General features: G+C 38.0%; 3 protein-coding genes across 3 annotated transcripts; all 3 read right to left on the reverse strand.

The window, feature by feature from the left end:
- Nucleotides 1-129: 129 nt before the first annotated feature.
- LOC307269094 (uncharacterized protein) lies at nucleotides 130-7,170 on the reverse strand. The gene is made up of 7 exons (XM_080051924.1): nucleotides 7,115-7,170; nucleotides 4,076-5,609; nucleotides 3,776-3,939; nucleotides 3,466-3,689; nucleotides 2,921-3,050; nucleotides 2,718-2,821; nucleotides 130-1,852 (listed from the first exon to the last, which is right to left on the reverse strand). Exons 2-7 carry the CDS (start codon nucleotides 5,124-5,126, stop codon nucleotides 1,609-1,611), a joined length of 1,917 nt encoding a protein of 638 aa, XP_079908050.1. The 5' UTR covers nucleotides 5,127-5,609; nucleotides 7,115-7,170; the 3' UTR covers nucleotides 130-1,608.
- Nucleotides 7,171-11,333: 4,163 nt separating this feature from the next.
- On the reverse strand, nucleotides 11,334-17,041 carry LOC307268817 (uncharacterized protein). Its single transcript, XM_080051570.1, has 7 exons — nucleotides 16,985-17,041; nucleotides 14,835-16,382; nucleotides 14,557-14,720; nucleotides 14,251-14,474; nucleotides 13,526-13,655; nucleotides 13,171-13,271; nucleotides 11,334-12,673 (listed from the first exon to the last, which is right to left on the reverse strand). Exons 2-7 carry the CDS (start codon nucleotides 15,838-15,840, stop codon nucleotides 12,439-12,441), a joined length of 1,860 nt encoding a protein of 619 aa, XP_079907696.1. The 5' UTR covers nucleotides 15,841-16,382; nucleotides 16,985-17,041; the 3' UTR covers nucleotides 11,334-12,438.
- Nucleotides 17,042-17,191: 150 nt separating this feature from the next.
- On the reverse strand, nucleotides 17,192-26,314 carry LOC307269233 (uncharacterized protein). The gene is made up of 7 exons (XM_080052110.1): nucleotides 26,237-26,314; nucleotides 21,176-23,114; nucleotides 20,878-21,041; nucleotides 20,578-20,801; nucleotides 19,927-20,056; nucleotides 19,723-19,823; nucleotides 17,192-19,325 (listed from the first exon to the last, which is right to left on the reverse strand). Exons 2-7 carry the CDS (start codon nucleotides 23,094-23,096, stop codon nucleotides 19,106-19,108), a joined length of 2,760 nt encoding a protein of 919 aa, XP_079908236.1. The 5' UTR covers nucleotides 23,097-23,114; nucleotides 26,237-26,314; the 3' UTR covers nucleotides 17,192-19,105.
- Nucleotides 26,315-27,617: the final 1,303 nt, after the last annotated feature.

A 27,617-nucleotide genomic window follows, 5' to 3' on the forward strand; every position in this document is an offset into this window, starting at 1 on the left:
AAGGGGGTTTAGTCTAAAAAGGTCACAAGTCCAGCAACTCTTGTTGAACAAAGACTTCACTATCAGACGTACATGTTTTGGCATAAATCCTTCTTCAAGGTCATTATACAGTAGAACACATTACAAAGATCATTTAAAAAGATGGGTATGAAGTAGGCCTAAATATGATTAAAAAGGTTTGTATATTTCCAAAAATAGCAGACAGTATTTATGGTCATGTGGCTTCATTCCAGTCACATGACTATCAGACGATGGCTTTGTTAATTGAGAAGTTCTCATTCATCACGCCTGGTAAACTTGAGGGGGAAAAAATTCCAAAATTCTTCTCTCCTTTTTCATTACCACCTCTTTGGCAAGACAAACACATACACTTACTGTAGGGCCTATTACTTATAGTAGCCTATAGTTATGCTACACATTGTCCTTTGTATCCCCAGATCAACAACAAAAAAAAATCATAGAATTTGCATTTGTCTTTGAAATGGCTTTTCCTGTAGCATTACTCCGAAGGGTAAGGGTGAGACGGAAGTCTGACGCGTGTGTAAATGAATGCAATGTCCAGAAGATGCCGTATTGTTCGATATGTCCATCCTTTTATTGACTACAAAAAAAACTGTTCCAAAGGTTATTGTTCTGTCAGATAAACACAAAATAGGCTTTTTCCAGTATACACACATTTGCACGAGCACAGTCAAAAACTGTGTGGCCTTCCCCATTACACACCTGAATCTAATCCCAGGTTGCCAGGTATTTATGATATCCACCCTCTGCAGACACCAAGGACACACCTCACAATCATTAATTAAAAATAAACAGAACAAAACAAACATAAAGAGCAATTTGGCTCCAACAGTCTTAAAAAACTGGTTCAGATGGACTCCAAAAGTGTCACATCCCCTTTTAAGGTGACAGAGTTAAGGTGAGTATGAGTACATATAAAGTATTAAAAAACACAATAAATGTATTGGTTGAATGGCAGATCATATATCATGCATAAATATAGAAGCATCATTATTACTTTTTGTTCTTTCTTTTATACATCTCTCTCCCTCTCCATCCCAAGCTCCATTATATCTTTCAACATAAATCAAAATACATGATGTATGTGCATGTTAATGCATATAACAATGAAAATGTTGAAGAAAAAAATACCAAATAATATAAACTATAAACCTCAGGTTGGTTAAAAAAAATAAAGTATAAGTATAAAAATGCAAAACCGCTTGTGGTGTAGCAACCTCAGTCCTCAGAAGCAGCAGACCATGGGTTCAAATCCGGCCCGTGGTCGTTCTCTGCATGTCAATCCCCACTATGCCCCATTTCATCTCCGTTTCTCAAACCTGTCTAATAAAGCATAAAAATGGCAAATATATATACATAAAAAAATATATATATAAAAGCAAAACCATCATAAGCACATTAAGCATGTTAACACTTATCTCAACAACGTTATCCTACTTCTATGCCATTATCATAATTATATAATGAACACACCATTTACCAGTGCCCACAGTTAACAGTCTAACCACCAAGCAGCATGCAGCTGCAGTTCATCCAAACTCAGTTGTGGCAGAGCTCATTTATGTCAAAGTAAATACTGCACTAAAATTATAGGTGTGGATTCGGAATTGCAGTTGGCACAGTAGAAGTGGGTTGGGATTCTTGAACTGGGCTTTGGAGTTGCCCCTCCAAATTCATTGGCTTTGGAACGCTGGAAAAACTTTTTCTTTTCGAAAACATTTCCTTTAGGGGGGGCTCGTCATTCCACTTTTTGCTTTCTGCAAATGTATAAACACATCCAAAGAGATCAGGAAACTTCTCCGTCAGATTAATTTTAGCGAAGTCCTCAGCGCTGCAAACAGAAAAAAAAAAATATTACAATGAATATCTAAGAAAAACATCAACAACATGCCCAGGGTTTGGTGCTTGGAGAATTTTGAAGCAGCCCAAGACAAGAAGAAAGCATTTTTGGTGTATCATGATTTCTTTTTAAGTCATTTCCATTTGTTTGTTTGTTTGTATTTTGCCAAATTAATTTTGAAAGAGTAAAGGTTCAGACATTGTCAAAAACATATGTTTAACACTAACCCAACCAAGACATCCACGAGTAGGCCATATAAAAAGTATGATTATAAATAACAATTATCATAAATAAATATAATTGTATTGTAATTTTTTTTATACATTTCTGAAATGTATGATGTAATCAATATTTATGAAAACTCACGGATGTCAAGCCTTTGCCGCATTATTGGGCGTTAAACCATATATATATATAAAAATTTAAATTCTGAGACATTTCATTAAATAATAGGGTTATTTGACAAGCTTACAACCACTACACGTCACTGTCGGACTCGCAAATAAGAAGTGATACATTTTGCTTTTGAGATAACTTTTTTGTTTCCCTGAATTTTTTTTCTTTCAAATTCTTTTCTTTTTTTGTCTTATAGGAAATTCCATAAATCAGAGCTTGTTAAAATTGTTTGTTTGTCTTATTTAGCCATTTCTGCTATCCCCCCAATACAATGAAGGTGAATGGAATTGTGTTTGGGGAGCTCTGTGGAAAGAAACAGTTACAATTACAATTCTTTCCAGAAAGAAATGTCTTAGTTTCACTGCAAACACTTTTTTATTCCTTCCAGCAAAAGAAAAGTGAAAAAAAGAGTCAGAAAATGTAATGTTGAATGTGAGTTCATTCATCAATTTCAACTTACTAGTGCGCAAGGCCGTTTCGTATGAAGCGCAGAAGTCCCACTGTGCTTTCAGGGTAGGGTTCTTTCCAATACTTATCCATCTTCTGGACCAGCGCTGATGGAAACTATAACATCAAAAGTGAGTAATAATTATCTTTAGTGATAGAGTAGCCTACAGAAATACAAATTTGTGGTTTTCAAAAAAAAGGCATGCACTGCATCACCTCAATTCTCCACTCTTTGAAGGATCCATTGGCAGCATATTCTTCCAGCGGAGACATCATTTCTTTGTAAGCATTTCGATTCTTTCCCATCTCCTTCCTGTTTCCAAAACTTTTGAAGTACTCTACCCTCCTGAAAAATAAAATTGTACATTTAGGGTGCATGTTTGACAACTAAATAAATAACTTAAACCTTGCTATATATTGAAAAAAATGTATATTATTAAAACATGTGGTGAGAAAGAGATGCTAGGTGGAAATGTTGATAAGGAAAAGAACGCAACAGAGGCATGACTTAAGGTAAATCATTTTGAATTAATTTGTTTTTGATAATTTGATTTTTCTCTAGGATTTCATTTGTGAATTCCTTTTTTTGTTTTTGTTTGAAAATAAGCATTGGGAAAGTAAAATTATCTGTCTGCATTGTTGTCATGCAGACAGATACACTTAAAATAGATAGGGATGAACGAGTACTCAAATTGTCCTCAAAGAATCAATACGATCCCTCATCTTGGAATTCACCACTCCTGCCTATACCTAGATTCTACCTTTCAGAGTCCCAGAAGAAGGGTTCACTCAAACATTCTTCCACTGTAGGTCTGTTCTCTGGTTCTTCATCGATCATCCTCTTGATGAGATCTTTTGCCACCACATCTTCAACATCGTCCAGAGTGGAAATCCCTTTATGAATGTTGTTCTCACATTCATAAGATTCGTCGCTGAAAGGATGGTGTCCACCAGACAGGATATAGTAAATCAGCATCCCTGCCACCTTAACAATTAACAGAATATTTCAGCAATTAAGGAAGTAGTTTTCAGTGAGTCATATATATAAGTTTGTATAGCTTAGAAACTGACCTGAATATCACTGTTTATTTTGTATGGTATGTTATCTCCTTCTGCTAAAGTCTCTTTTGCCCTCCAGCATTTTGTTCCTGCACTACTTGTTCGGTGAGTTGTTTGGTCTTCGCGTAGCTGTCTGCTAATTCCAAAGTCAGCTAATCTTGCTCTTCCATTGACATCTGCAGGAAAAATGAGTTAAAGTTATTCAATAAACAAAATCACTTTAAAAAGAAAAATACATTCTATTTTGTTTTGGTGTACTTTGAATTCAGATAGTGAGTAAGGGTAGATGTTTATATTTTTAACTTGTCTTACCGATCAAAACATTCTGTGGTTTGAGATCCCGGTGGAGAATGGGAGGGTTGTGACAGTGAAGCGCTTTTAGGCTGTTGAGAACATCTTCAACAATTTTTTTTCTGTCAGAATTATCGATACTATTTGTGATGTGTTCTTTTAAGTTACGTTCACAAAGTTGGAGAAAGAGATATCCAAAGTTCTCATCCTCTGCACTGTCAACATATCGTACAATAGGTGCGAGATCAAGCTCTGGGAGTCGTATAAAGCCCTCTTCATTCTTCAGCTGCTGATAGTTGATTTTAGACATTCTCTTCACGGCAACTTCAGTGAAATCGTCTCTCAGCCCCAAGAAGACTTCAGTACCATCACTTCCCCGCGCAATGAGAAATTCGGCATCATGCACGTAAATTATATTCCTAATTCTGGTGAAGTCAGAATCCGGAAGCGTCTCTAATTTTTCTAATTTTTCTCCCCACTCCTTGCTTTCCGGTTTCCATTTGGGATTCAGGTTTAGCTGGGCCATACTCTTGTTGAGCTGGCTATCGGAGCTGTGAGGGGTTTGAGGGGCAGAGATGGATGAGGTGGTGGTGACAGTGTTCCTCTCCTTCACTGCATCTTTCAAGGAGGGGAACTCATCTCTAAAGGTCTCCAGGTTGGCTTCAGTCGCATAGACCAGGAACGTGGTGTATGTAACTGAAGCCAACCTGGTGTAATATACGATTGTAAGTCGAGGGTCATCAGTTCTAGAGCATCCATCTGCCCAGATTTGTATTTTGTGTCCCGCGGGGATGGCCTTTTTCGAATTGTCTGTATAACGGCTGCGTAGAGTTTCTACCCAGAATTCAATGGAATGAGTGAAGAATATGTGGTGGTTGGTCTTTCTCCGTCCGTTTATTGATTGGCCATATTTGGTGAAGAGTTCCTCTGGGTTTTCACGTAATGTGTCCTCCCTGAATATTTTCTTAGCATGATAACTTGTGCATCCATCAGGGTACTCAAATTCCCTGTCCACTGCCCTGACAACATTGGTGATCATATCTGCCTGTTGACCAGTTGCCATGATGACCATGCAGAGCTAGGCTAAATATTTACTTTATCAATGCTAGTTTATACACTTTTTCCCCCCTGTTTACCAGATATATAGTGTAATCAGATTGCGTGACCTGTTCAAGGGCTAATGTTACCAACAGGGATTATTTCGATGTTGGTAACAGTTGGAATCTATTCGTTTTTGATTTAGGGAATAGTCAAAGAAAGAGTAAATTTCCTCTTCTGTTCTTGGTTATTAATGCTGTTACTTTTTCGTTGGAGCCCTTTCTGAAGAGTATAGCAAAATCTCTCACTTTTAGGTTCCAGGTTTGAGATGCAGGAAGACCTTTCTCATGCAGCTACTTGTTGGAATCTCTCTCTCTCTCTCTGTCTCTCTCTCTCTCTGTCTCTCTCTCTCTCTCTCTCTCTCTCTTACTTCTCATGAGCTCCAAAAACGTTGCTTCAGTTTGCCTCTCAGGCTTTTTACACAGTCGTTGAACACAGCCGCAGACAGTATCCAGGGCTGCAAAAAGATACCACCAGATTAGACCAGCACAATGCTCTTTGCAATGAAGACAATTGTTCAAAAGAATAAGGAAACACAACATTTTAAGCAGGTTTTATGCATAATAAAAGTTTTAAATAACATAATATTGTTTTTTATACTACAAATATTATGAAAAGCAGAATATAGTACGTTATCATAATCTGCTATTTTGCTAGATCGATTATTAGTAGATGTGTTGTCGTGTAAAGTGCCCCTCAGGGCACTTTACACTGTGAAAACGTGACACTTTACACGACAACACGAAACGGTGCAAACGCGAAAAAATTCCCGCGGTTGCACTATATCATTTACAGGAAAACAGCAAACGCAGGCATGAAACCGCAGGTTTTTGAGATCACCTCCCAGGGAGGATTTTTTGGAAAACTTAACGGTTTTGGTTTCCTGTAAACACCGAAACCATTTCCCCTGATAACGCTGACGTCACGGCTCCACCCTCACACATGCGTAGTCTAACATTTGCTGTCAAAATACCCACAAGCGAGTTATAAAGTTAGAAGACAACATGAACGGTGTCTCCACGGCACCATCACTGTGATCAGCGGAGAGTGTCGTGCAGCGCTAAAATATAGGTTAACACTCGCCAATTTAGTCCAAGCGATTACCGCAGTAAGTTATTGAGACCACCCGCCACTTTGGCTGGGGAAAGATTTGTGCTCTGCCTGTTTTTCTAGCTAAATAAACGTGTGTCACTTCTATATGCCAGGGACACGGCTCTCTCTACATTAAAAACACTATCAGCGTGCAGCGGTTAAGCTAGCGGCTACTGTTCAACAAAAGGAGCATTAAGGCTACGGCTTCAAAGTAAAAGCATTTCACTGGCTAAACATTAATAGCATTTCACTGGACACACGTGAGTTGACTTTTATTTTGAAGTACGCCTAACAGGAAGGTATCCGCTCACGAAGCCCCTTCACTATCAGCAAGTCTTCTGTTTTTACGAGTTCAATGCGGTGAAATAAGAGGACAGAATTAGCTTATCTTTTACAATATTTGTAACCCCAAGCTTACACCAACCGCTTTATGAACGTTAGTGGCATTAATTTTCGGTTACAGTAAGGTTTTATGCATCAAATTGTACCGGAAGAGCTATCTACTAGGCTGTGTCACCGCTGACTATTGGCTTGGCACTGCTGCTACAGCGATTTCGGCCCGTTTCCTCTGAAAACTTGTGTACGGGTGAAGATGTCAGATAAATTGTGTCTGAACGGGTTTTTATTTTAAACCAAAAACTGGAAAACTGTCACGTTTCCCCTGATAAGACACAGAACTTCCTCATTGAGGTCTGAGGCCTAGTATAACTTTGAATGAGCAGAGCAGTGAAATGTCTATATACACGTTTTGCTCTTAGTAGGCATACAAATATATAAGATCATACATAGGCTATTGATATTATTTCAGTAAGTAGACATTCATAACATAACATTGTAAGGTAATTGTTGGATTGTAAGAAATGTACTTACGGTGTCCTCTGTAGTGGCCTATGAATAATATCTAACTCAACATGGTGTGCTTCTTTTGTTCATCTACAGGTTGGACGAGTCTGTAACAGACTTGTTGGCAGAGAGGGTTGGGCATTCAAAGGAAACACTTTTCACTCATATTGTTTCAGGCTGATTTTCTTCCTGAAGTCTTTCGAAAAGTTATTATCTGACTGTCCAGTCGCCATTGTCTAAATTTGAGAAGATCTGAGATGATAAAAATGTTGATATTCTCAGCTAAGTGCTAATACTTATTACCTTGAGCTCACTGGGATATGCTTCATGAGCAGCACTGAACTTTAGCTTCAGTTAAACATTTCTACATACAGACATACACTCACCGGCCAATTTATTAGGTACACCTGTTCAATGGCTTATAAAACCAAAAAGCTAATCAGCCCATCCTCCATTGACCTCTGACTTCAACAAGGCATTTACAGTACGTCCACACAAATGCCGCTCCATGGATTCTTTTTCGCACAATTCTCTGTAAACCCTAGAGATGGTTTACAGTGAAAATCCCAGTAGATAGGCAGTTTCTGAAATACTCATGCCAGCCCTCCTGGCACCCTCAACATTGCCATGTTCAAAGTCACTTAAAACCCCTTTCTTCCCCATTCTGTTGCTCGGTTTTAACCTCAATAAGTTGTCCTGTCCAGGTCTACATGCCTAAATGCATTGAGTTGCTGACATGTGATTGGCTGATTAGTTATGCGCGTTAACAAGAAACTGAACCGCTGTACCTAATAAAGTGGCCGGTGAGTGTATGTTCAAATTGGTGGCTATACCGTTCAGGGCTGAAAAAGTTAACCAATATCTAAAAAGACACAAGAGGTGAAAATAAATTAAAGATTAAATTAAATTGAAGATAATACGAGACACAAATACAGAAAAGGATATGCCTTTCTATCAATAACACCAATGTTATGTAAGTATGTGTCTGCTCAGTCTGGTGAGACTGAATCAAAACAGTGAAGTTGTGGCCTGTTTAACCAAAGGCAGAAGCTCAAAGTGCTGAAACCACCAAACCAGTTCTGATCCATAGAACTGAGAATTGTTTGATCACTTAGTGGGTTCGTCCTTATGGGTGACCTCTTTCACATTGAGTCTTTAAATATGTCAATATAAAAATATTGGTTGTTAAAGATCAAAATGTCCAAAGGCAGTCAAATAAATGTCACTTTAAATTGTGTTGACCACAACAAAGTATTCAATTATTCTCAGAGGGAAGAAAAAATAATATTGTTAATGCTATTACCCTAACGACTAATGAATGATAAAACACATCTTACAATCATACTGTTACATGTTTATTTTGATACTCAAATGATTATTTACAGTATATTTCAAGAGTAACATTCAATATGCTTAAAACAAAATCATATAAAAGAATCTGCATTTCATAAAGCTTGCATATTCCATGTTGTTGTTTTTAAAAGTTGCAATACCATTCACTTAATGAGTAGAAGCACTTGTAGACTTCTCTCCAGTTTTTGGGTTAATCTAAAAAGAATTTGGCAAACACCCTTTTTTGAAAAAACATGCTCTTGCAAGCTGCAGTAACATTTTATTTTAAAGTAAGTGCAAAGATCAGTTGGGACTTTAGTGAGACAAACAGGTAGTGGCAATGCAGCCTTTGTTTTATGTACATTTTGAAGCTTGTTAGTCAACTTTCAGTATTTTTAAAGAACAGAATGACAGACTGAAAAAGCCTCTCATCTTGAGTGGAAATATTTACACAAACATTTTGTTTCCTTCGTTTTTGGGACCTTTTTTTCTTTAACCTAAAAATAAAGTTTAAATCATGTCAGTAGTCTTTTCTTCAAACTTGTAAGTAGGTTTCATTTCCCTGACATCACCTAAACACTGAATGGATAAAAAGAGCTTCTATCTGCTTTGCCACTTATAGTTCGTCTGAGCTAAAAAGTTATCTACCGGTAAGTAGGGATTTTCCATTCATATCTTTTTCTAAAAAGGCATTAGCTATATCCAGTCCTGAATATATCTCTTCCTTTCTTACTTTATGCAATATAATCTAAAGCACCTACAGTATCAACTACACTCTAAGTGCTGGGGTCCCAGCTATGATAATTAAAGGCTTGTGCTCTCAAGACATTCCCTGTATGAAAAAAGCAAAGGGTGTGATATTCTATCACGGCCAGACAGGGGCACTGTGGGTCCATCAGAACACAGAACCCCAGTGCTGATAAGGCAACATACTGTACATTACCACAGGGTATGAAGTAAATGACAACAACCAAATCTAGTAGACCCTTAGCAGGAAAATGATCTTTCACTCAGGTCCTGGTGTAAATTGTTGGGCTATGACAACAGGTCAAGTGCCAATGCGACAGTCCAAAAACCTTACAGGCGTATCTCACTGAAGGCATTTTGTCATCTCACAATAATAAAATGAACGATGACTGAATTCCATTTAGCTGCTTCAGTTTCATGGTGTATTTTAGCACACCATCATGGCTTACTGGGACACTGGAATAGAAGAAAGCCATCTTTAAGGTTATCAGTGACGTATGTGCTTTTCCCTTCATGATAGGTGTGTCAATGTCAGAGGTGAAGTAAGGCCCACTGGACTTCATTTCTGTGCAGTCCTGTTGTATAGTGATGCCTTGCTTTTGAAGTTCTAAATCCTTTTTGAATTCAACTTCACTTGAAGTCACTGGGTTGAGACTCTTGAACTGGGGCAGCCAGGTCCTCCTGAAGGTTCATGGATAGCTTTGTAAAGCTGGTGGTGATGTCTTCTCTATGAAACATTTCCTTCAAAGGGGTCTCTGAATTCCACCCTTGAGTCTTGGCAAATTTGTAAACGCATCCAAAGAGTTCAGGAAACATCTCCATCAAATCAATGTTGGCTGCATCCTTGGGCCTGCAAACACAAACATCATGCAAACAAGGTAATGAACACCCATGGCCAAATGAAACCATCTTAATGACTCATGAACAACAGGAATTTTGTAAAGTTTGAATCAAATTTATTGCCATGATATTCTTTTTGACTGTCTTCAATTTGCTGTCAATATAAAGCTTTGTCTTAATTATTTGAACACTTTTCTTTTCTTTTTCGATACAGATGCAAAGTATGAGCAGCACTGATACTTTGCATCTGTATTACATTTTTTGAAATATTATTTTGAATATATTCCTAGAAATTCACATTTCAACTCAGTTTCACTTACTGGTGATCACAGAGGTTTCTTATGAAGCGGAGTAAGGCCAGTGTGTTGTCAGGATAGGCTTTGTTCTTGGGATCCATCTTCTGAACCACCTCTGGTGAAAACTGTAACGCCAAATGTTATAATTATAATTAGTGATAAACTGGACTTTGGTAATACAAACTAGGTTTATTCCAAAAATATATATATAAATTGTTACGTTGTAGTCACCTTATCTTTCCATAGTTTGAAGGTTCCCTCCCCAGAACATTTGTCCAGCAGAGAAATGAATTCCTGGTCAGCATCTCGATACTTTGCCACTTCCTCCCTGTTACCAATCTTCTTCAAGTATTCTACTCTCCTGGATTTTTTTTTTTACTTAAGGTTATATGTTTTGCAAAATAACAGAAGAGAAATGCATGTAATATGGATTAAAAATGGTGTTAAAGATGGAAACTAACCATTCCCTATCCTACTTGACCTCTAATGCCCCCATGGTTGTCATTTGTGATTTGTGAGAACGAGATAAATGTCTGAACAACTTTTTAATAACTAATGATATTCTCTGCACCTTAAACTGGCAAATAGATAGTTATTATTAACAATTTCTAATATGCTAGCACACTAGACTAAGATAGGTATAATAGTTTATACAATATCAGGAAAACGCCAGCCTCTCCGCTGCCTCCGCCCGAGCCGCCTCTCCTCTCCGTTTGGTTTGTTTATCCTGCAACGTCACATCTGTTTGTTCAAGTCGCAACAGACCAAGAGATGCGATTTCCGGTAGGGCCTACTTGAAGAAGAGTTATCCTTAAAGTAAGTTAGGTTTTGGTAATCCTATTAATTTGCTGTAAATATGAAACGATGTGAAAAAGATTCAGCCAAAATCTTCAGAAATAAAGTAGGCTACTAGAGCGTTCCTGAAGTGGAATGATCAATAACAAAACGGAAATTTAAAATGATTTCACACAAAATAAAAGCACACAACCTGTCACTGTAAAGATGTCAATTATATTTAGAGTGATAGGATCAACTGTGCTTTGTTGATGCTTTTTTTTAATCTATTTATTTAATGAGATGCAGGTCTTACAAATATAGCATTCTTAATACAGTGAGTATAGCCTAGTCGTGTGTTGGCTCATTAGGCCTACGAAGAACCTCATTATCATTATTACATACATTCAAGTGGCATTGATGGTCTGGTCTTAAAAGGTTAGCCTGTATAGGCCTAACAGCCAGTATAATGGCAAGGCTTCATGACAATCACATTTCTTGAGTGGCATTGCTATTGAGAAGTCCTCTATCATGCCTCCTTAGCCTAATACATTTTTGAGATAAAAATAAATCACGAATGCTAATCACTTTTATTTCATTTATATCTACCTCTTTAGCTCGATTTAAACTTACTATAAAAACAAACAAATCTATAAAAAAAAACAGATGTGATGTGAGTTTCACAAAACTGAATCAAGACTGGTTACGTACTTTTTTCTCACAAGCTGCAATATTTTTTTTTCATATACAGAAAACAAAGGAAACAAACATCTTTACTTCAATACATTTCAGACAAATTGAATTCATTTATTGTCCTTTGACTTTAGCTGTCACCCTCCAGACCCGTGGCAAGGTTCCACTATTGGATTTGACGAAGAACAAAATCAGCACTGGTAACTTTATCAGAAGGAGCTTTTTTTGTGATAGAACAAGGAGCCAGGCCTGCAATATCAAGGATTTCAGATGTGATTTGCTACAATGTTTCCTTTGTATCGCCAGATCAATGAATAATTATTCGTCCCGCAACGGGGAAATTTAAATAATTTACAAGATTAGAAATAAAATAAAACTGAATGGGTTTATTTTTAACATACTTCCATATTGTGTTGAATTGCAAGCTGCATCGATTATTACATTGTTCATAGAAAGTTCACACATATTTGTGACAAGAAAAGCCTTTTCTCTTAATGAGCTATTAAAGACGGTTATATATATACTTTCATATATATATATATATGAAAGTCACACGTGGAAATGTACATAAAAAATGGTTGCATCGAGATGCATCAATAATCGGTTTAGAAACTAAGCGTTGACCTTTGAATCGGAATCTAATCGTGAGGTGCCAAGAGATTTCAGCCCCTAGCAACTAGCCTTTTGTTTGATTGCAACTGGCGCAGGAAGAAGGGTTTCAGAATCTTGAACTGGGACTTTAAGTTGCTTTCCGGAAAACCTTGTTCCAAACATTTCCTTCAGGGGGGTCTCCCCATTCCACCCTTTGCTGTTGGCAAATGTATAAACACATTCGAAGAGATCAGGAAACATCTCCGTCAGACTCATTTTAGTCATCTCAATCATTTCAGCCAAGTCCTTAGCACTGTAAACAGATAAATAAAACTGTATTATTGAGTAAATCCATGAAAATCATCCACAAGGTTTATGGAATATGGCAATGCAAAAGTAAATGTGGTTGGGATTAAACTCATACCAAGAAACCAGTAAATGAGTGGGAAACACATTTAAATAAATGCAGTCATTAAAAAATAGATCCCTAATCATTAATATTCCAGAGACTAGGCATTGTGAAAATTATCAAAGTCTCAGTCTTCTGAGCATTTTCTCTCACTTTTGCCCTATCTGCCATCACCCCAATATGATTTTAAGAGAATTAATTATGTATTTGGAGTTCTGACGAATATAAAGTTACAATTGCAAAACTCTGCATGAACATCTCTTTTCAAAAAGAAATGTCTTAGTTTCTCTGGGAACACTTTTTCCTTTCTTTCAGCAAAAGCACAGTGAGAGAAATAAGTCAGAAATCATGAAGTTGAGTGTGAGTTGACAAATCAAGACCCTGGATTAGCTTGAACTTACTAGTGCTCATGAAGAATCCGTATAAAGCGCACAAGTCCCAGTGTGTTTTCAGGGTAGGCTTTCTTCTTGTCTTCTGCATTCTTGACCACCTCTGATGGAAACTATAACATAAAAAATTAGTTCTTATTTTATTAAAGGCATTTTAATCTAGAACACTTTTTGTAAAAATCAGAGCCAGAAGCCGCCAGAATTTAGTAGATTAATGTTTTTGTGGAATGGCCCGGCCGCTCGCTCTGATTATCAAACACGGTTATTATAAATTAAACAAACGTTCGCCTAAGAATACCTTTAAGTTATCAAATAGATTCTAGAAATAGAAACTAGTGGTGTTCTAAAATTGTTACATTGCAATCACCTTCTTTTTCCACTCTTTGAAGGATCCTTTGGCATCATATTTTTCCAGCGAATCAATTAATTGCTGGGTAGCATTTCGACAGTTTTTCACCTCCTCCCTGTTTCCAGTCCTTCTCAAGTATTCTACCCTCCTGAAAAATAAAATTGTACATTGAGGGTGCATGTTACACAGAAAATAATCAACTTAAATCGTCTTGCTATATATTGATAAATAAAAGAAAGTGGTGATCTACAGAAGAAATGGGGAAATGTTATAGGAAAAAGAACCCAACATGAGGCATGACTTTTGGTAAATACATTTTTAATGAATTCCTTATCATAATTAGATTTTTTCAGATTTCTGACCAGTCCTACACTTCAGTTCAGACTGGAATATCTCAATGTATGGATTGCCATTCATTTTGTACGGACAGACATTCGTGGTTCCCAAAGGATGAATCCCAATAAATTAATTTTCCTATAATGTCAAACCAAATGAAGTGAATTTCTTAATGATGTGTCCAATACTTTGGTTGATGTACGAACTCCTGAGCTAATGACATTCCTATCACTCAAGCTACACTATGCGTTTAGTACAAATTAAATATTTGCATAATAAACTAAGGCGGAATTTTATGTCAATTTATATCTTAACTCTAGTTAATGCAATGCTTGCTACAAAAGATAAATTATGGCAAATCAGTTAAGTTACTGAGACTTAATTGTCCATGATAACATTTAATCTACCTTTCAGTTTTCCAGAAAAGGGGGTGACTCAAGCATTGTTCCACTGTGGGTCTGTCCTTTGGTTCTTCCTTGATCATCCACTCGATGAGATCTTTTGCCACCAGATCTTGAACATGGTCCAGAGTGTAAATCCCTTCATGAATGTTGTTCTCACATTGATAGGATTTGTCGCCGAAAGGATGGAGTCCACCAGACAGGATATAGTAAATCAGCATCCCTGCCACCTTAACAATTAACAGAATATTTCAGCAATTAAGGAAGTAGTTTTCAGTGAGTCATATAAGTTTGTATAGCTGAAAAACTGACCTGAATATCAGTGCTTCTTTTGTATGGTATGACACCTCCTCCTGCTAAAGTCTCTTTTGCCCTCCAGCATGTTGTTCCTGCACTGCCTGTTTGATGAGTTGTTTGGCCTTCGATTAGCTGTCTGCTAATTCCAAAATCAGCTAATCTTGCTCTCCGAGTTACATCTGCAGGAGAAATGATGTAGACTAATTCAGCCATGTTTTAAACAAGATACAGTCTAATGTTCTCTGAATTCAGATAATGAGTTATGTATGAGTTTAAATGTTAACTTGTCTTACCGATCAAAACATTCTGTGGTTTGAGATCCCGGTGGAGAATGGGACGGTGGTGACAGTGAAGCGCCTTTAAACTTTTGAGAATCTGTTTGACATGTGTTTTTCTCAGGGCATCACCGTCATATTTTGTGAGGTATTCTTCCAAGTTGTATTCACAAAGTTGGAGAAAGAGATATCCAAAGTTCTTATCCTCGTCACTGTCAACATATCGTACAATAGATGCATGATCAAGCTCTGGGAGTCGTATGAAGAGCTCTTCATGCTTCAGCACTTCAAAGTTGGTTTTAGTCATTCTCTTCACAGCAACTTCAGTGCCATCGTCTCTCAGCCCCAAGAAGACTTCAGTTCCATCACTTCCCTTGCCTATGAGGAATTCAATATTTGTCACGAAATGTATGTTCTTCAAAACTATAGTTAGGTTAGAATCATGAAGCTTCTTCAATTGTTCTCTCCGACTCACACTGATCGGTTGCCATTTGGGTTTTCCATTTCCATCTTGACTTTGTTCCCTTGCATTTGTGTTTAGGTTTAGCTGGGCCATACTCTCATTGAGCTGGTTATCGGAGCTGTGAGGGGTTTGAGGGGCAGAGCTGGATGAGGTGGTGGTGACAGTGTTCCTCTTCTGGTCCACCGCAGCTTTGAACGAAGGGAAATCTTTTTCAAAAGTCTCCATGTTGACTTTGTTCCCTTGCACCAGGACCGTTCCCTTGGTGTACAAATGGATAATAAGCGGAGCCTTACCAGTTTTAGGGCGTCCATCTTCATAGATATCTAATCTGTGTCCCCCTTTGACGACCGTTTTTTCGTTGTTTGTATAATGGCTGCATACAGTTTCTACCCAGAAGTCGATGGAATTAGTGGAGAACATGTGGTTGTCCTCCTCGGTTGATCCTTCTTGAACATAGTTGGTGAAGAGTTCCTCTGGGTATTTACATACTTCCTCCTCCCTGAATTTTTTCTTTCCTTTATCTGTCTTAACTTTAGCAGGGTAGTCAAACTTCCTGCCCATGACAATTACGTGTTTAATCCAATGGGAGCTAGGCTAACTGTTTATTCTTTTTAGCTTATAAAATGTTTGCCAGTTTACCAGATATATAGTGTATTCAGATTGTGTGACCTGCTCAAGGGCTAATGTTACTAAAAGGGATTATTTAGTTTTTGTTAAATCTTCTGAGAATAACTCGTCTTTGTTTCTTTTGAGCGGTTTCCCCTTTAGGATGTTGGTAGCAGTTGGATTTTATTAGTTTTTAATTTAGGAAATATTTAAAGAAAGATTACATTTCCTCTTCTGTTCTTGGTTATTAATGTTGTTACCTTTTCTTTAGAGTCCTTTCTGAATAGAGGGTATCTGAGCATCTGGAGGTAATTCAGCAAAATCTCTCACTTTTAAGTCCCAAGTTTGAGATGCAGGAAGTCCTTTCTCATGCAGCTACTTCTTGGAATCTCTCTCTCTCTCTCTCTTACTTCTCATGAGCTCCAAAAACGTTGCTTCAGCTTGCCTCTCAGGCTGCTTACACAGTTGTTGAACGCAGCCACAGACAGTATCCAGGGCTGCAAAAAGATACCACCAGATTAGACGATACCAGCACAATGCTCTTTGAAGACAATTATTCAAAAGAATAAGGAAACAACATTTTAAGCAGGTTTTATGCATAATAAAAAGTTTTAAATAACATGTTTGTTTTTTATACTACAAATATTATGAAAAGCAGAATATAGTACGTTATCATAATCTGCTATTTTGCTAGATCGATTATTAGTAGATGTGCGTGTATGGCAGGAAGGGATGGGGGGAGAGTAGAATAGCTGGGCCGTTAAAGCGTGCCTTTAGTAGCCACGTTTCCATCTAAATTTGAAGGGAATCGTTTGAAAGTTCGCAAAAAAGAAAAGAAATGCGAAAAAGGGCATGTTTCCATCAACTTGGGCAGTGCTAGGAGGCGATAAGACATTAGCTCTGCGTCTCCATCCCCCTGCTTTAATGCGAATTTTGAAGTAGGCTATCGAATCAGTAAACGTTGATGAACGCCCAAACAAATGTTATGCCACACCTTGCCGTACATACTAACACACAACTATCAACAAACCATCTTCAATGACAAAGAAGGAAGTATTGTGAATGTATAGGCTTTATTTATGTAGGCTAGTCTACTTACGATCAAATCTCCTCCAAGGCTCCAATACTGGTGTGCGTGCCCTGTTCTGTGTTCAACTCAAACCCACACAGAGGATAAAGAGGAAGTTTCACAATTCCATCACGTATCATTCATGTAGGCTACGTACTTGATGAAATGTGAAACTCAAGGAAAAGGAAACTTAAGAAAACTCAAAACTACCATAAATGTCCACTGGATGGCAGCAACTGACGAGGGATCAGCACAATAGACATTTCTTTTAAGATAGACAAAATTAATGAGCTTTGGAAATGAAACTTATAGCATTGAAGTCAAAATTCAAACTGACACCATTTCTCAGAAGAAAAGACGTTTCAGTGCAGGCTTGAGTTGGACCAAATGCTGATGCAATTAAAGGGTGGGTCATCACTATCTCGAAAGACAGACTCAAGATTCCAAAGTCTTTAGTAAAAGTTAAAACGTTAATAAAGAATATGTAGAGGGGAGTCTTGATCTATGACGATGTTCACAAACATAATTTTTTACATTTATTTTGATTCTTCCACTTAGACAATTCCACAGTATAGTTGAACATTAAATATTCTTACAATACAAATAAAAATACATCAAAACAATCTGCATTTTGATAAGCTTACATATTCCATCTGCTTCCTGTTATAGAGAAAATACCATTTAACAAAAGTAATTTTAACAAAACAAGGCCTTTAACAAAAGTTGAGACTTTGACACTCCCTTTTTTTCTCTCGTGTATCTTGTATGTTATTTTGTATTGTATCTTGTACAGCACTTTGGTCAACTGATGTTGTTTTTAAATGTGCTATAGAAATCATTTTGACTTTGAGTCAGTGCATTGTGTCACATCTGAATATTTAGTGGCATCTCTTTTGGTGAAAGTACAATGCAACCATACCTAGGTAAGGTAACCCTATCCTTTCGAATAATAGCAGAAGCTGTGGCCTTCAAGGACAAGCAGCTAGTTACTAGGGATGGCATCATCCACCACTGCTTTGAGTCTTTCCACAAAATCAAGTGATGAGATGAAGATGTATTTAGTTATTTATAGTACTTCTTCTTGGTCTTCCAACAGGTGCATTTTCCCTGGGACACCCACTTTATGAAATGCATATGGCCATAACGTTTTTCTTTCTTTTATTTCCTTAAAATGAGCAATATATAAAAGTATTAGATCCAAAAAGTATTGGAACATTGAGGCCAATTCCTTTATTTTTGCTGTAGACTGGAAACATTTACACTTAGAATAAATTAAAGTAAATAAGACTTAATATTTTGTTGCAAATCCTTCCCTTGCAATAACTGCTTCTGTGACCCATTGACATCACAAAACTTTTGCATTCTTCTTTTGTGATGCTTTCCAGGCTTTCACTGCAGCCTCTTTCAGTTGTTGTTTGTTTACTCTCTTCAGTCTCCTCTTTAGCAGGTAAAATGCCTTCTCTACAGGGTTTAACTCTGGAGATAGACTTGGCCAGTCTGAAACCTTCCATTTCTTGCCCCTGATTAAGTCCTTTTTTTTTTTTTTTTCATTGTGTTTTGGGTCCTTATCTTGCTGCACGATGAAGGATCTTCCAATCAGTTTGGTTGCATCTTTCTTTAAATTCGCAGAGAAAATGTTTCTGTAAACTTCTGAGTTCATTTAACTGCCATCATGTGTTACATCATCAATGAAGATTAATGAGCCCATCCGAGAAGAAGCCATGTAAGCCCAAGCCATGACATTGCCTCCACCGTGTTTCACAGATGAGCCTGTATGTTTGGGATCATAAGCAGATCCTTTCTTTCGCCAAACTTTAGCCATTCCATCACTTTGGTAGAGGTTCATCTTGACAACAACACAGTCTACAGAAACATTCGGTCTGCCAATTTAAAGAAAGGTGCGACCAAACTGATTGGAAGATCTTTCATCATACAGCAAGATAATGATCCAAAAAAACTGCAAAAAGGTTTTAGACTGGGCAAGTCAATCTCCAGACATAAACGCTTTTTACCTGCTAAAGAGGAGAGTGAAGAGAGTAACCCCCCAAAAACAAACAGGTGAAGTAAGGCCCCCTGGACTTCATTTATGTGCAGTCCTTTTGCATAGTGATGCCTTGCTTTTGAAGTTCTAAATCCTTTTTGAATTCAACTTCACTTGAAGTCACTGGGTTGAGACTCTTGAACTGGGGCACCCAGGTCCTCCTTAAGGTTCATGGATAGCTTTGTAAAGCTGGTGGTGATGTCTTCTCTATGAAACATTTCCTTCAAAGGGGTTTCTGAATTCCACCCTTGAGTCTTGGCAAATTTGTAAACGCATCCAAAGAGTTCAGGAAACATCTCCATCAAATCAATGTTGGCTGCATCCTTGGCACTGCAAACACAATCATCATGCAAACAAAGAAACAAATGAACAGCCAGCTTAAAAACCTTCTAGTCATCTAGTTTGAAGATGACTGCCTTCACTTAACTGTAAAGAGAGAATAAAATCAAGAATTCTTGGTTATTTAAAAACAGTTTTGTGTGGATATATATTCACAGTATCAGTGATTAGTGGAATTTAATATTATTTGGAAAATTCCCATAATCTAAAAGTGTGTCGCAAAGATGTACTTTACTTTTCTTGTAAAAAGAATGAACCACACAACTTTCTGACTATACAAGAAAAATAAATAAATGTGTTTAATTACTGTTTCAGTGTTTGGAAGTTATGGAGAATCTTTATTTCACATTTTAAGTCCCTGAATCAATTTCAACTCAGTTTCACTTACTGGTGCTCATGGAGGTTTCGTATGAAGCGGAGTAAGGCCAGTGTGTTGTCAGGATAGGCTTTGTTCTTGGGATCCATCTTCTGGACAATCTCTGGTGAAAACTGTAACGGCAAACGTTATAGTTATACTAAGTAGTAAACTGGACTTCAGTAATACCAACTAGGTGTATTCCAAATAAAGAATACAATGTTACGTTGTAGTCACCTTATGTTTCCATAGTTTGAAGGTTCCCTCCCCAGCACATTTGTCCAGCAGAGAAATGAATTCCTGGTCAGCATCTCGATACTTTGCCACTTCCTCCTTGTTACCAATCTTCTTCAGGTATTCTACTCTCCTGGTGTAAAGGGAAAATGACTGTTAAGGCCTTCATGCAGAAATTCAGTAGGAACTTACTAGATGTGATAAGGGACACCTGTTTCCAACCTGTCTTCAACTCCCTAGTTTTGGTTTCCTCTAATCAAGAGCATCATGTTCCCTTTTACAGACCAAGTGTTTCTTTCAACTGTCCTCTATATGACCCAGTGAATTGACATAGTGATGAAGCGATGGACTACTGTGTAATAACTGATGCATTTGTCTAAACTGCAGAGATGCACTACCGTGGTTTGCAAGTAGAATGTTTGATCATTCTCTTGTTGCTTCTCTCCTTGCGTGAATAAATAGTTAATACATGTTTAGTGTTCTTCATGTTCTCTATTCTGAAATATATCTATGATGTTACATTTCCATAACACTGGGAAAATAAGTTTACGTGAGGATATTTTAAGTGCAAAATAAACAGAACAGAGTCTCATGAAAAATCAGCTGACAATTTTTATCCATAAACGTATAAATCAATCAGTGTTTCTTTCTTACCTTTCAGTGGTCCAGAAAAGGGGATGACTCAAGCATTCTTCCACTTTGGGTCTGTTCTTTGGTTCTTCATTGATCATCCACTCGATGAGATCCTGTGCCACTGCATCTTCAACATGGTCCAGAGTGTAAATCCCTTCGTAAATGTTGCTCTCAACTTTAAAGGGTAAGTCACTGAAAGGATGGTGTCCACCAGACAGGATATAATAAATCATCATCCCTGCCACCTTAAAATTGACAGAACAATTCAGTAAGTATTTTTCAACAAGTCATAAAAGAAGTTTCTATAATAGAAAAATTTACCTGTATATCAGTGCTTCTCTTGTACGGTGTGTCAGCTCCTCCTGCTAAAGTCTCTTTGGCCATCCAGCATTTTGTTCCTGCACTGCCTGTTCGACAGGTTGTTTGGCCTTTGAGTAACCGTCTACTTATACCAAAATCAGCTAATCTTGCCCTGCCGTTAACATCTGCAAGACAAAGTAAATAGACAATCTCAGGAAACAAGATTATGTATTATAATTATGACTTCAAATATTGCTGTACTTTATTTGATTTTCAGAAGGTGAATTCTATAATTTCAGGATATTTTAACTTGTCATACCAATCAAAACATTCTGTGGTTTGAGATCCCGGTGGAGAATTGGAGGGTTGTGACAGTGAAGAACCCTTAAACTGTCCAGAAGCTGATGGACAAAATTCTTTCTCATGGAACCACCATCATTGATTTTGAGATCAATGTATTCTTCCAATGTGTATTCACAAAGTTGAAGACCAAGATATCCAAAGTTCTCATCCTCCGCATTATCAACATATCGTACAATAGATGGATGATCAAGCTCTGGGAGTCGTAGAATTCCTTCCTCATTCTTCAGCTCCTGATAGTTGCATTTAGACATTTTCTTTATAGCAACTTCAGTGCCATCGTCTCTCAGCCCCAAGAAGACTTCAGTACCATCACTTCCCCTCGCTATGCGGAATTCTGCATCATTCACATAAATCATGCTCTTAATTCTGGTTACTTTACGTTCATCAGTGTGCAGAAGGTTCTCTAATTTTTCTCTCCACTTCTTGCTGACTTTCAGCCATTCATGTGTTATTGATGACGTAGTGGTGTTGACAGGTGGTAATGGCTCAACATTTGAAGTCGACTCCATAATGGGAACTGCTTTTGCATCAGTTTCAGCAGTACAAACTTCGTCTCTTTGCTCTTCTTGCGTTTCCTTATTTTTCTTCTTCTTTTTCTTCTTCTTTTTCTTGGATCCAGGTCCGGCTGCAACGTCCTCATGTTCCAATGTTGGTTTGCTGAAATGATTATCCAGTCGTCTGATCAATTCTTTCAGATCTTTTAGCATTTGCATATCTGCATATGTCAGTACGTCCTCAGGTACTGAAGTGATCCCCACTGATGTAAAGATTTCAGATGCATGTGCAAATGAAAGCATGTTTCCAAATATACCGTAAGTGATGATTCTAATGTTAATCTCGTGTTTTTCTTGCACAAAAGGAGCAATTGTTTTGCATAACTTCTCAGTAAAGTTGCGGTCCCAGCCATCTGTGCCTTTCGTTTTCTGTGTTATCACATAAAGTGTTTGCAGAACAACTTGCCATATAAGAGAGCTCCCTTCTGAGCAAAGCTGTTCCAGTTGACAGGGGATTATAGCTAGTGCTTGATCATTTGTTATCTCTTCCACAGTGCACAGAACTGCATTCAAACTTAGAATTGCAGGGTTGACATATATCTTAGGGATGTTTGGAAAGCGACAGACTGCACCTGCAATGTAGGAGTTCAGATTTCCAGTGTCCTTTAGCCATTTGATACATCTCCGGCGGTATTCTTCTACACCTTTCCCAGTCACATTAAAAAGTGTTTCAATCATGGTCAGGTGAGTCTCAGGATGCTCCAACAGCATGTGACTGTCAAATGTTTGGAACACTTGTTCAAGTGGGTCCCTTGACACAGCAATTTCCATATCAAGGAAATATCTGATTTTGGAGCATGATTTATGTCCTTTCGAAGCAAAGTGATGAACCATTTTGGATATTTTGTCATTCTGAGTTCTATATTCCAGACTAATGACAGGTAACACTGAGATTGTTGCACCAGCATAAATGAGCACTTTAAAGACAGAATCCCTGTCATTCAGGGCAGCAGCTTGCAGCGGTGTGAAAGGCTGTGAATCACATCCATCTGGATTAGCTTTTGCTTCAAGCAGTTTCTCCACAAAAAAAACTGGTCTTTTGTAAATTGACACATAATGCAAAGGTGTCAAGCATGTTGTGTTGGAGTTTGGGTTTGCACCCTGCTGCAAAAGGAAAGTGAATATTTCTCTTCTATTATATACAACAGCAGCAATCAGTGGTGTTATGGAGTCATTCAACTCAATGCACGAGTGACCTTGATTAATGTTGTCGTTGTTTAATAGTTTTTTCAGCTCCTTGAGCTTGTCGTCAATTATACACTGTATTATAGGGTGTGTTTCTCTTGGGGTGACTGTCACTTGTAGCTGTTGAAGGAAATCCATTTATTTGCTTCAGAGTACCTGAGAAAAAGAGAAATTTAGGTTATTGAAGTGGAATCAGGTAGTGGCCGAGAGGGCCTTTGATTCCATCAATCATCTTAAAACTAGAAGGAGACCTGCACTGAGACTCGGGAAGATAGTTCTGGTCTCATCAGGTTTCTTTATTGAAGGTTGCCATCAGTCACAAGTTACAAGTGAGGAGACACAGCTCCCAATATAATCAATACAGATGTTAACCTATACACAGCTCTCGTTCAGATCTTAACTATCCCTAGCCTAACCTCAACCGAACTTGGAAAAGGGAAACCGAACCCAAAGAGCCGTACCTCGGGCCTCTGGAACAGAGAGCAGCCAAGCTGCAGTGCCTAGTGAGCACCCTTTAATTCCACAACATGAATGGTGTTGTCGAAACGGAAGATTCAACCTTGCGTGCCTTGAACTAAGTTAATCATAATGCCGTCACTACACGGGCAGTTCACGGATGAGCAGAAACAGCAGACTGGTATGTATATACCCTGCCAGTCATTATAAACTGTACTTGTCCTTTTCCATTGAATTGTTAAAGAACTTGTGACCTAACAATAAAGTAACACCTGTTAAGACCTACTCCACTCCTCCTCATCGTCTCCTTTCACATCTTCTGAAGTATCGAACGGGCTGAGTAGTGAGCCCCCTTTAATTCCACAACATTATTAACATTCCAAATTGTTATATCCATTTAAAACGTTTGGCAAACAGGAAAGGATCATTTAGGCATTATGTGTTACATTGTTTTTTAAAGCATTTTTTTAATGTTTCAAGAAGCTCAGACCAAACACCTTTTACCAACAGTAACACCAAAGTGAAACACAGTGGATGTGTAAATCAACACATTTTTATTATCTAAAATATCATAAAATAGCATTGTTCTACTCTTAAAATACAGTATAATCCAAAAGCAATCAAAGCAGCCAAGCCCGAGTAGGGCCTGGGACCGCGTTTTGCAGAGCAACGCGGTTCCATAGCCCTGCTGGGCAGGGAACCCTATTGTTTTTGTAGGGATTATTCTTCCTATTATTTGGCGTCGCGTAGAACTGGTGCTGCAGCCCAAACCGTAAAGGGTTGGGACATGCCACTTGCATGGCTTATCCAGGTCCGTGCCTGGTACGCAGACAAAAAAATTCAGACATCCCGGCCACTAAATGGCGCTACAACAAAGGAAAACGCGTTTTGGTCTATAACTTCCACACCGAAAGTCCGACAGTCAAAAACTTCACATCCACAGATGCCCACAAATCAGATGCATCTTTTGAGATAGGCCACGCCCATTTGCATTTATATACATTTTTCGCTATATCGCAAAAACTGTGTCAGTCACCAAAACATACTCCTCCTACAGTTTTTGCCCGATTTGGACGAAACCAAAAGCATTGTGCTCTACCGACTCCCACGAGCAAAAGCTGGATAAAGAATTTTTCTACGACCATCGGAAGACCAAACGGTAGCATTTTAAAGATTTGCGAAAATTCCTTAAAAAAAAAAAAAAGGGATTTTCTTGAAACTGAAGGGAGACTATCATGGGGCATACCTGAGCCTATGGCAAAAATATGGGCAAGAAATTCCTATGTGGGCCGGACTTATTAAAAAAAATTGTTTTTAAATTTTTTTGTCTTTAGGCGGGAAAATTCAAAAAAGTGGCTTTACAATGGAGAGGTTGACAATTTCATTTTGCTATAACTCCCCAACCGAACATCGCACATTCAAAAACTTGACATCCACTTGTTTGGTACATTGAGCTGCATCTTTCTATCTAACGTAGTTTTAAATGTCATCCATAGGGGGCGCCAAAACCACAAAAAGCTAAGAAAACGCATTTGGGGCTATAACTTCCACACCGAACATCCCACAGTCAAACACTTTATATCCACAGATGCCCGCAAGTCAGCTGCATCTTTTCAGATAGGCCACGCCCATTTGCGTATGGGATTTTTTTTCGCTACATCGCAAAAACTGTGTCAGTCACCAAAACACACTCCTCCTACAGTTTTTGCCCGATTTGGACGAAACCAAAAGCATTATGCTCTACCGACTCCCACGAGCAAAATTTGTATAAATAATTTTTCTACGACCATCGGAAGACAAAACGGTAGCGCTTTAATGATTTGCACATTAGCTACCTTGTACCAAACTGCTCCTAAATCCAAAACGATTCATCCTATTAACACCAAACTTCACACATGTGTTTGTCCTGTGGTTCTCAGGTTGGTTCTACTTTTTCCTTAAATTTCCTTAAACAAAAGGGGGCGCCAAAAACACACTTGAGCATCTTTCTCTGCAATTTTTTTGCCTTTTGGTCTATAACTCCCAAACCGAACATCCCACATTCAAAAACGTTACATGCCCGGATTCCGTGAAGAAAGGGGCCGGCGCCGCGGACGACGACGCCCGATCCCGAGTCGCGTGGGAGGCTTGGCCCCCGTTCACACCTGCTTGCAGTTCTAGTTCTATTTGGAACTCTGCACATAACAGACACAATATGTTTTATCTGAGAAAAACTCTTCACAGGACTCTCAAACTGTCAGACAGTGTACCATCTTTACACACAATGAAAGTTGTGAATGTGATATCTGAGCATGTATTCTGTCTTGCCCCACCCTGTGCCCAAGTTATCTGGCTTTCCGTAAATACAACCCTCTGAATTGATTTGTTCCAACAGAGCAGCAACTAGCCCACTATGGACTGACAAATGACTGTTACAACTTGTGGAGGAAAAGGGATAACACCAAAAGGTCTGTGCACGTCGGACATGGACGTATCCAGGACATCCTCTTTCGCTCAATACATAAAGTAATGTACAACTAGAGTGTATCACCAGGGCTATGAAAAAAACACACTGCCAAATGGGCTACAGGCACTTAAACATTTCATCGAACAACTTGAAATATTTCCTATATTTATTATGTTTGCTGACAAAAGCAGCTTTGAATTTGTTATGCACAAAGAGTGCCACACTTCGAGTTCACCGACTGAAAACATTGTACTTCCTCATTTAGGTCTGAGGTCATTATAAGATAATACATAGAGTATTGATATTTTTTTCATTAAGTAGACATTCATTACATAACATTGTAAGGTAATTGTTGGATTGTAAGAAATGTACTTACGGTGTCCTCTGTAGTGGCCTATGAATGATATCTAACTCAACATGGTGTTCTTCTTTTGTACATCTATCCGCTCCTCCCTTTTACAGTTAGTAAGAACAGGTTGGACCAGTCAGGAATATACTTGTTGGCAGGGATGGGTTGAGCTTTCAAAGGGGACAACCCCCCTCACTCAAATGGTTACAGGCTGATTTTGGAAAGTTATTTTCTTACCGTCCAGTCGCCATTGTCCAAATTCGAAAAGATCTGAGTTGATAAAAATGTTGATATTCTCAGTTAAGTGATACTTATTACCTTGAGCTATAGGGATATGCTTCATGAGCAGCACTGAACTTTTGCTTCAGTTAAACATTTCTACATACAGACATACATGTATGTACAAATTGGTGGCTATACCGATCAGGACTGAAAAGGTTAACTACTATCTTAAAAGACACACAGGCGAAAATCTATTAAAAATTTAATTAAATGGAAGATAATACGAGACATAAATACAGAAAAGGATATGCCTTTCTCTCAATAACACCAATGTGATTTAAGTATGTGTCTGCTCAGTCTGGTGAGACAGAATCAAAACAGTGAAGTTGTGGCCTATTAAACCAAAGGCAGAAGCTCAAAGTGCTGAAACCACCTAACTAGAACTGAGAATTGTTTGGTCACTTAGGTTCGTCATAATGGGTGACCTCTTTCACATTAAGTCTTTAAATATGTCAATATAGAAAAATAGTGCTTGTTACGGATCAAAATGTCCAAAGGCAGTAAAATAAATACATTTCACTTTAAATTGTTTTGACCCCAACAAAGTAATTATTATTCTCAGAGGGGAGAAAAACTAATATTGTCAATGCTATTACCCTAACGACTAATGAATGATAAAACACATCTTACAATCATACTTTTACATGTTTATTTTGATACTCAACTGATTATTTACAGTATATTTCAAGAGTAACATTCAATATGCTTAAAACAAAATCATACAAAAGAATTTCATAAAGCTTGCATATTCCATCATGTTTTTTTAAAAGTTGCAATACCATTCACTTAATGAGTAGAAGCACTTGTAGTCTTCTCTCCAGTTTTTGAGTTAATATAAAAAGAATTTGGCAAACATCCTTTTTTTAAAAGTCATGCTCTTGCAAGCTGCAGTAACATTTTATTTGCAAAGATCAGTTGGGACTTTAGTGAGACAAACAGGTAGTGGCAATGCAGCCTTTGTTCTATGTACATTTTGAAGCTTGTTAGTCAACTTTCAGTATTTTTAAAGATCAGAATGACAGACTGAAAAAGCCTCTCAACTTGAGTGGAAATATTTACACAAACATTTTGTTTCCTTCGTTTTTGGGCAAATAAATGACTGATTCTAATCAGATTTATTTCTTAG

Source organism: Ammodytes marinus, assembly GCF_949987685.1.
Source record: "Ammodytes marinus genome assembly, chromosome: 23".
Classification (NCBI taxonomy): domain Eukaryota; kingdom Metazoa; phylum Chordata; class Actinopteri; order Uranoscopiformes; family Ammodytidae; genus Ammodytes; species Ammodytes marinus.